A 10,253-nucleotide genomic window follows, 5' to 3' on the forward strand; every position below is an offset into this window, starting at 1 on the left:
AGGGCTGTTGTACATAGGGTCGCTATGAGTCGCAGGAGACTCGACGGCACATAACAACAACAACAACAACAACATAGCATTGGTCTGGCAATTTGTTGCACAAAGGCAACTAATGGTTGCTGTGAGGGTAAACAATATGTCAAATGTGATAATCATTACCTATGTTGGACAGTGTTTGGTGGAGTTCCCGAACTAAAACAGGCTTGGAAGCAGGAGTGGCATCCACTTTTGAAATAGCTTGCTTCTGGAAACTCTATGAACTTAGAGGAAAGATGAAAGTTTTTCATGTTCAAGACTTTTGTTCATAGGGTAACTATGAGTCATCTATGACTTGACAGCACTTTAACAACAAGAAGTCATGTTGAAGAGAAATAAAATTAAAGTAAGTCTACAAGAATCAAAATAAGACCTTGATTATATCCCACCTAAATTTGGAGACCATCTTAAAAGTAGATTTGGTGTATTGCATACTAATGACCAAAGGCAAGTTGTAGAATGATGTCAAGGACATCATACATGAAGAAAGTAAAAGTCATTAAATATACAAGAAAGAAACAAAAGGCTAAAATAGATTTCAGAAGAGACTCCAAAATTTTCTCTAGAGCATAGGAAAGCTATAATGAATGAAAGAAACAAATAAGACAACTGAATAGAAGATTTTAAAAGGCAAAGTTAGAAGACAAAATAAAACATTATCATTAAATGTAAAATGACCTTGAGTTAGAAGATTAAAAAAGAAAAAAACCACGTTCAACATTCCTCAGGCTGAGTGAACTGAAGAAAAAAATTCAAGCTTGTTTGTAATATTGAAGGGTTCTATAGGCAAAAATACTGAGAGACACAGGAACCATCAAAGAAAATAGAAAGAATATGCAGGGTCACTGCATCAAGAAGAATTGGCTGATACTCAACAGTTTCAGAGGGAAACATATGGTAATAAACAAATGATACTGAAATATGAAGGCTGTGCTGCACTGAAGGCATTGACACAAACAAGACTCCATGAACTGATGGAATGTCAGTTAAAGTGTTTCAAAAGTTGAATGCCTCAACTAACATGCTCAGTTAACTACATCAAGAAATTTGGGAGATAGCTCCCTGTAAGAGATTCAAACATATCCATTTCAATGAAAGGTCTTCCAATCAAATTTGGAAATTTAGACCAATATTATGAATATCATTTGTTATTACTGTTAAATGCTTTCAAACTGGTCTAACTCATAGTGGTTCTATGTACAACAGAACACAAACCTAGCAGATCCTGTACCACCCTCATAATCTCTGCTATACTTAACCCATGAGCAAGTTTTTACTTTTTACTTTGACTTTGGCAAGTACAATCTTGTTGAAGATAATTCAACAATGGCTAGAGCAGTGTATCAACAGAGAACTTCTAAAAATGCAAGCTGGATTCTGGAAAGGATGAAGAATAAGGGGTATCATTGTTGACATCAGATAAATCTTGGCTGAAAGCAGAGAATAGCAAAAAAGTATTTATTTGTGTCTTATTGACTCTATAAAGGTATTTGACTGGAATTATAGATAGCATTGCAAAGAATGAGAATTTCAGAACACCTAATGTGCTCATGTGGCATCCATACATAGAGCAAGAATCTGTCATTCCAACAGAACAAGACGACCCCTCATGGTTTAAAAACAGGAAAGCTGTACCCCTAACCATTGTATTCTCCAACTGCATTCCTTCTCATTTACATCTAATTTGCACATTGAACAAATACTCTGAGAATATGGTTATGTGTAGAAGAACACAGAATCAGAAATATAATCCATATAGATAACACTATTATCTTGCACTATATGATGAAAACTTAAAGCACAAACAAATGAAGATTAAATACTATGGCCTTCAGGACATATTACAGCTCAACAACAGAAAAAGCAAAAATCCTCATAACTGGATCAACAAGCAATACATGGAGAAAACATTGAAGTTGTCAGAGATTTCATTTTAATTGGATTCACAATCTTCAGTGAAGCAGTAGTCAATAAAGTAAGCAATGTATTGCATGGGGCAAATATGCTGTCAAGTACAGCTTTATAGAGCTGAAAGCAAGGATATCACTTTAAGGACTAAGGTATGCCTGACCCAAGCCATGATAAAAACATCGGTGGTTTAATAGTAAGGTGTTTCATTGCCAACCCAAAGGCATGCAGTCTGAATCCACCTGCTTCTCTATAGAGGATAGGCAGCTTCCATCTGTCTGATTTACTGTCACTGCAGAGCCTCTGGAGAGTCAGCTTTAAGTTGGTTGTGACTCTACAGTACATAGCAACAATCTCAGATATGTATTTGATGCCTTTGAACTGTGCTATTGGTAAATAATATTGAATATACCAGGTCTGACAAAAGAATAAACATATCTATCTTGGAAAAAAAAGTGCTACTAGAATGTACCTTTGGAGCCTTGGTGGCCTAGTAGTAAGGAGCTGTGCTGCAAACCTGAAGACATGAGGTTCAAATCCACCAGCTGCTCTGTAGGAGAAAGAGGGGTAATCTCTCTCCTTCCTTGCAACTTTCTGTCTCTGAAAATCCCTGGAGGGTCAACTATAGGTCTGTTCCAACTTGACGGCTCATAATAACAAGAAGAATGCACGCTAGAAGCAAGGATGGTTAGACTTTGTCTCACATACTTTGGGCCTGTAATTAGGAGGGGCAAGTCTCTGGAAAAAGGCATTGCATTTGGTAAAGTAGTTGTTATGTGCCATTGAGTAAGAACCTACCCATACCTAACCTTTCAGTGGGTTTTCAGAGGCAGTAAATTGCACAAGAGGAGATTGCCCATCCTTCTTCCATTGAGCGGCTTGGTGAATTCAAACTGTGTGCATTTGGGTTGCCAGCACAGCTCTTTAACCCATTAGACCAGCACAGTAGAGGTTCAACAAGAAGAAGAAGATCCTGAAGGAGATGAACTGACACCGTGATTAAGCACAGCCGTGACTGTGACGATGACACAGGATTGGGCAGCATTTTCATTCTGCTGTATTTGGAGACGTTATAAGTTGGAGTCAGCTCCACAGCACCCACCACTGAAAGTATTAAATAGTGAAGGGAACTTCCAGTCAACGCTAGAATTTAAATTATAATACCTATGTACTGCCCTGTCTCTGTCCTTGGACTCCCTACCTTGCTGACTGATGGTCTCATAGCTGGCCGAGTATGACCTAGATTCCTCATACAGATGCCAAATCCTCTGGAGCCTTCTCTATGTCATCCTTGGATTTATCTTTGGTGTTAGCCCTGGATCAGAATACCCTGTGTGGCACAGGTAGCCATCTCCCACTTCTCTGTAGGGTTATGTAGGCAAGAAGGCCCTGCCCCTACACTGACCAGATGGAGACTCTAACTCCTTTTCTGATACTCACACAAGCAATCTCCTTCTGAGATGAACAAATGAACATCCTCCTGCCTTTTGACTTTCAGCTCTCACATGTGCTCCTTACCAAAGTCATCTCCTGATTTTCTGTTTAAATACCACGGAATTTGCAGTCTGTCACCTAGATTCAGATGCAGCTTTATAGCTTAACAGATCACTATACACAGTAAGTTCCTTAAACTCCCTGAACCTCAGTTTCTTCACTTTTAAAATGGGTCTAATAATTAAAAACCCTCATAATATTACTGTTATGAATGAAATTATTCTCAGTAAAAAAAATAAAACCCTTAACAAAGCTCAGAAGGAAAGAAAGAAGGATGAATGAAAATGGGGAGCCTAGGGAAGCAGTGGGAATGACAGAAGTTATAGCCAATACCACAAAACAAAATGTCTACAAATTTGTTGAATGGAAAACTTATTTCCTCAGTAAATTTTCACTCAAACAACAATTTAAAAATAAATTTTAAAAATTATTTATCCATTAACTGGATAAATGGATGGTACATTGATAATTCTGACCATCAAATGGTCAAAAATATACCTCTGTAAACTTGTCTAATTATTCCAGAAAGGAAGCAGCCTGGGGTTAAGCCTGGACACTGACAATTCCAGAGTTGTTAGTCCACGTGTTATCTGCTTGACTCTGTTTTGCAGAAGTAACATGGAGCCATCTGGGGACTGGGGCTTGAGTTTGAACCTTCATCAAAAAGTCCTGGTTTGTGCTGTCTCCTCCCACCCTCTCACCTCTCAAGGTCAGATCGCTCTGTCCCTGTGGTGCCAAGGAGGCAGGAGGAGGGACAAGATAAGGTCTCTCAAGAGGATGACGTTCCTTGAGAAAGAGTCTGCTAAAGAGCAAGGGAAAATTAGGAAGGTGCCATCTTGATCTGAGAAGCCGAATTATCTGCAGAATCACTTACCACCCACAGTCCATTAGAAAAATTAAGGTCTAAATGACTCAAACTCCCCCTTCATCCCTGGAGTTGGACTTGAATTAGAAGGTAGGAGTTTCTTGATCACATATCATACTGGGAAAGACCCCTTAATTTACTATAATTAACAGGGGAGTTGGGATTCATGGTTTTGTCTCCCTCATACACTCAGTATTAAACTCTGCCTTCAGAAAGACATTCTGGGGCTGTCCCGGCCCTGTCTTCTTTCTAGTGCTCACAGACAGTTCCCACAACTTTCATTGTCTTTGGCTACGTGTGTCCTGCAATGGTTACCATTAGGACCAGGCTTCCTCCAGTGCCTAGGTAGTGCTGTACTCATAGCAAGAGTGGACCCTGGTGGGCCCCAGGGCAGAGAAACTGAACCAGGACTAGACCTAAAGGCCCTTTGACAATGACTCTCAGGTATGTGCAAGCTCACCTTGGTCTGGTATAAGGTCTCAGCCTCGGCCTTGCTCTTCAGGGCAATCTCCTCATACTGGGCACGAACCTCAGCAATGATGCTGTCCAGGTCCAGGTTGCGGTTGTTGTCCATGGACAGAATGACGGATGTGTCACTGATATGGGACTGGATCTGAGCAATTTCCTGCAAGGTCGGGGAGCAGGGGAACCAAACCAAGAAATCATTAATTGCTATTTGCTGCCAGAGGAAAATGCTAAGCTCATGGTCCTGCAGGATGCCGCCCAGACCATCCCAAATAGATGCAAGCTGCATTCCTCCAAGTTTGTAAAAAATCGTGTTCGACAGACCAAATGTTTCAAGATCACATCCAAACTTGTCTAGGTTTTAGGAACACATAAAGAGAGCAGCTTGTCTGTCTGTAATCTGATAGAGGTCCTATGTGGGGAAAGGGGGCAGGTGAAGGAGGAACAGCATAGACATCACACAAGTGTTACAGAGACCCATGAATGCTTGATAGATGAATTGAGGCTGACAACCTGATGGACACTGAGGAGCTGGAACAGTTCTCCACCCCTGGAGATTCCTGTTCAAGAATCTGGGAAACATGCCAAGCAATCAGAAGACAGGCAAGAAAAAGAACATGCCTGACTATTGGTAAGAACCCTAAAAGGATTCATGGCTTCCTGAAAGACTTAAGAGCATGACATTGGAAACCTGGCCAACATTAAGGGATGTATTGTTTTAGGGGTCCAGGAGAGATGTCTATTCCTTCTTTGATCAATAAAATTCCTGGTATCCAAAGGCTGGAGATCTCCTGTGCTTGTAAAGTTATTTTGCTGAGCCAATAACCACTCATTCACATCTGGGTTCTTCCAGAGACAATGAGGATGGGGTGAAAAAACCTTACCCCTTCATACAGGCACTTGAAGAACTTGATTTCTCCATCAAGGGTGTCCACTTTGGCCTGCAGTTCCACCTTGTTCATGTAAGCAGCATCAACATCCTGTGGAGAATCCCAAGACCCTTGGATAGTTCCCTTATGCAAGCCCAGACAGGCGTCTCCCACCAACTGACACCCCAGTTCCCATCCTGTGGCTAGTTGCTTCATGGTATAGAGTTGAGATCTAGGGACTGGTACTTGGATTTGCCCAGAACTCTCTGTGAGACCTCAAGCCTGTCCATTATTTTTCTAAAACAGCTTCTGCCTTTCAAATATCAGAATCTTTTTTATTGCTTTCTTTTTCTTATCCCCCCCCCCCCCAGGAAGCATTGAGCGGTCATTGAGCAGTCAAAGTTAACTAATGACTGTTGTTGTTGTTGTTGTGTTGGTGGTGGTGGTGGTGTTAGGTGCTGACTCATAGCAAGCCCATGAACAATGGATCTGAACCTTGCCCTATCCTGTACCATCCTCGGCCTCTGCAATTTGCCAGGCAAAGAGGAGTTGGAAGATTGGCTTGTGACTCTTTCCAAAGCATGTCTGTTCCCTCAGCCAGACCTGGGAATTTTACTATCCACCCCGAGCTTATTTTCTATGATAGATCCCAGATGAATACCAAAGTATCTCAAGATGGCCCCAGCAACAAATCCCTGCATCTCCTCCCACCACTTCAGCCCTAGGTGTTTCTGTTGAGGAGTTGTCCCTCCTCTCTGGTGCCACCTCACCCCATCTTTCACATGACACTCCCGGGTGGCTAACAGATGTGTCTGCCCTCCTCACCTTTTTGAGCACTACAAATTCATTTTCAGCTGTTGTCCGCTTGTTTATTTCCTCCTCATACCTGCAGAAAAATTCACACAAGTGAACAGGGTACGTGTGTGTTCTCATTGTGAAGGGAAAAAGAGAAACCCGTATTGTGTATCTTTTATACTCTGCATATATTATTTTATACCTTTGCAAATATGTCTCAGCTTGGTCTGTTTAGTCAGAGGGATGACTCAATGGTCTGGGATCTGAATTCCCTCTGATGTCCAGGGATTGTAAGTAGGTTCTTCCTCCTCCTATTCAGTATTCAAATTACAAAGACATGTCCGCTTCCGCTGCCCCTTTCAGTCATGATTCTTGGGTCAGGCCACAGCTAACATCCTTTATCAGTAACTCGACCCTGTTTTTATGCATGAGTCCTAAGGAAGAAGGAATTGTCCCCCTAGACAGGAAAAAAGGGGCAAGACCCAACTGTCCAATGGAAATTCATGCCCTGATGGCAGAGTCTCCTTAATACTCAAGGGCCTAATGTGCAAGCTGAGGAGAGACTGTGGGGAACACACACTGAGACTCTGTTGAGTGGAAAATGGGAAGGAGTGTGCCAAGAAAAGGCACATCTTCTGGGACAACATTGCCATGGTCTGAGGGGCTGCCTGTCCCTTGTGTGTCCTAGTGGCCTCATTCCAGGACAGAAGAGGTCGGGATGAATCACTCCTGCCTGATCTTAGTCCCCTTGAGGCCAGTGGTAAACACCCCAGTGTCTCTTCAGCAAGCGTGGCCCAAGGCAGCAGGTCTCACCTCTTCTTGTAGTCTTCCACCACTTCCCTCATGTTCCTCAGCTCTGCATCCAGCCTCACCCTGTCCGCAGACAGCGTCTCCAGCTTCTTTTTCAGGTTGCCAATATGGCGTTCAAGGATGGGCTCCAGGTTGTTCTTGCAGTTGTTCAGTTCTAGCTGCTGAAGGAGCTCCCACTTGGTCTCCAGAACCTGGTTCTGCTGCTCCAGGAACCGAACCTGGAGACCAAAACGATGGACACTTGGAACCAACCCACAGGTGCTCAAAAATGAAAGGAGGTAAGGTGGGGTTTGTTTTTTGTGGAAGGTACTTGTGGTTTGCTACAATTACACTAGTTTAAGTAGGTAACCTCAGTCCCTAAGAAGAGTCAAGCCACTTATACCCCTCCTCATCTGAGTCCTTTTTACCTGGAACTGTAAGACAGGTTCTTTTCCTAGGAGCAGCCCTTAAAAGAAGAAGAGACCCTGATATCTTCATTCCTCCCCACCCGCCATGATCAAGTCAGGATAGGTCACCTCCATACTTATTAAAGCCTGACTGAATAATTTTCTGTGTTCATCCTTCACATCCGGACTCCCTCTGCTCAGATCTGGTCACCTAGCCTTGTACTCTGTCACTCTCTATCCCTTTGGTCATGGTCTATCCTAGCCAGCTGGAGGGTGGGTGCTCTGTTGTTCTTGGGTGTCAAGCCGTCCTTGTTACTTTCATGTCTAAACCAATACAATTGAATCAAAACAATTCTCTAGAGAGAATAAATACTCTCAAGTTGCATTCTCAAATATCATATTATTTCCTTGTTTAACACCATCTAGTAACTCAGATTATCTATAAAATTAAGTCTGAACTCTCTACTGTTTCCTTCACTGTGTGCACAGTTCCTCCTCCTCTTCCTGCATCCATCCAACTTTTAGGCAACCAACGAAGTATCCCCATCCTATGGAAAAATCCAGTAATACAACAAGATTGCAAAATTCCTGCTCCTCTATTTAGATTGCCTACATCCCAGTATTTAGGGAGCTGCCTGCTGACTTAGTGGTAAGGAATTACACTATCAAACCAAAGGTATGTGGTTCAGATCCACCAGCTGCTCTGTGGAAGAAAGATGGCCAATCTCTTCTTGTACAATTTATAAGCCACTGAAAATCTTCTGGAGGGTCAGCTATGAGTAGGTTCCGACTTGAAGGTAAACAACAATGCCTCTGTCTGACTAATCCCTACTCTTGATTCCACGTTCTACCTATCCATCACCTGCTAAGCTTTCCATTCTCCTCTAAACTCATGAAGTCTCTACTTTAAAGATCTTCCTTAACTCCTTTGTTCCTTCAGTGGTCCTAAAATTTGAGCATAAAACTAGTCATCATCTTCCTTGCATCCTAGGCTGAGTGTATTATAGGTTATGAATCTGACTCCTGGTTGAAGTGTGACCTTTCTATGGCAGGGGCTGAATTTCATGCCGTTCAAGTCATTCAAGGCCTGAAAACATGCTATGGGCTCTTTTAGTGGCATTTAAGTTTTACAGGTGGTCCTTGTTCCACTTTTCACCCCTAAGCTATTTTTTCCTGCCTCCTGGAAACCTTCCCAGATCAAGCTCTCCTCACCCCTCTAGTTCCCCACCCTTCTGCACAGGTGGCCTGAGTTTAGCCCCACTCCTCCCTTCTCTGCCCTTGGCTGTGTCTGCAAGCTAGAGAGGTATGCTGCTTTCCTCTGCTTCAAAGGAGAGGAATATGGAGGGGGGGGAGAGGGGGCTCTCTAGACACAGATTTTCTCCGGAAAGCCTCACCTTGTCGATGAAGGAGGCAAACTTGTTGTTCAGGGCCTTGATCTGCTCCCGCTCCTGAGCACGCACTTTCTGGATCTCGGGGTCCAGCTCCACGTTGAGGGGGGCCAAGAGGCTCTTGTTGACTGTGACCTGGTGGATGCCTCCAGGAGGGCACATGGTTGAGCCCATGGGTCCCAAGCCTACACTGCTAAACATGCTTCCTGCAAAGCCACTGACTCGACCCTGGCCAAATCCATAGCTTCCTGTCCGCCCACTGCCACTGGTCATGTTGAGGGAGATGCTTCGAGTACCCCCCAGGTTGTAGAGGCTCCGACTGCCAAAGCTCCCACTAAGCCCTTTGCCACCTGCCCAGTAAGAAGACGCGCTTCCCCCAGAGAGGACAGCTGAGTAGCCACTGAAACCTCCCTTTGTTGCAGCTCCAGACTTGCAGGTGAATTGGCGGTTCATATTAAGATGGTCAGAGAACTGGAATAAGATGTTTAGCCTTGGCTGAGATGCAATTCACCACACTGAGGTCTCAGGCTCCCCCTTTATAAGGCTTGGGAGATTACCATGGTCCTAATTTGTAGGTTCTGTTTGCCTGGGAGCAAAAAATTATTTCCCCCATCAAAATCCAAGACACTAGGTAAATTACTTGAAAACTCAGAAAGTGCTAAGCTTGCAATCCTCGCTGGTGTAATTTGGGTCTTATCTAATTATCAGCTGTTCCTGGGGTAATAAGCCTGACCAAATTATCTCTAAAAAGATCTTGACTTGGAGGTTTATCAAAGCCTCAATTGCTCTTCCACAGAGAGTGTTGGAGGCAAGTATTGCAGGGGTGCAGGGGTAGACCTTTAATTGACTGCATCATCTGTGTAAGATCTCATGATAGTGCTGCCATCAGATGGGCTCCTGCAGGGATCCTGGCTGGGCTGCTTTTATGTGGTTAGGAGGATGTTCCCATGGCTTTGCTTCCCAGGGATCCAGAAGACAGATCACAGACTGTCCCAAAGCATGGACATGAGTCCACTCGGAACCCAGCCAGCCTCCAGGGACCTGCCCACAAGGGCAAACCTCAGTTCCTCTGTGCTGCCCTGCTCTTCTCTACCCGCTCTCAATGAAATGTTTGTTTCTGGTCCTCCTTCTGCCCCTACCCTTTGCTCGACATAACAACCCTTAACACCACTCGTGATGGCTGACATTGGGGCAGCTTTTTTACATTCAAAGAGTTTCTTGGACCTAGAAACTCATT

At 43.6% G+C, this 10,253-nt stretch overlaps 1 protein-coding gene across 1 annotated transcript in view; it reads right to left on the bottom strand.

The window, feature by feature from the left end:
* The window catches only part of KRT73 (keratin 73), a 15,610-nt gene extending 6,116 nt beyond the window's left edge, over positions 1-9,494 (bottom strand). Inside the window, exons 1-5 of the mRNA XM_006883867.1 lie at positions 9,023-9,494; positions 7,246-7,460; positions 6,463-6,523; positions 5,653-5,748; positions 4,764-4,928 (exon numbers count right to left, since the gene is read on the bottom strand). Of these exons, the coding sequence (XP_006883929.1) occupies positions 4,764-4,928; positions 5,653-5,748; positions 6,463-6,523; positions 7,246-7,460; positions 9,023-9,469 (984 nt within the window). The 5' untranslated portion in view covers positions 9,470-9,494. The remainder of the gene's footprint in view (positions 1-4,763; positions 4,929-5,652; positions 5,749-6,462; positions 6,524-7,245; positions 7,461-9,022) is intronic.
* Positions 9,495-10,253: the final 759 nt, after the last annotated feature.

Source organism: Elephantulus edwardii, unplaced genomic scaffold (genome assembly GCF_000299155.1).
Source record: "Elephantulus edwardii isolate Elephantulus edwardi_28Jun2011 unplaced genomic scaffold, EleEdw1.0 scaffold00030, whole genome shotgun sequence".
NCBI lineage: Eukaryota > Metazoa > Chordata > Mammalia > Macroscelidea > Macroscelididae > Elephantulus > Elephantulus edwardii.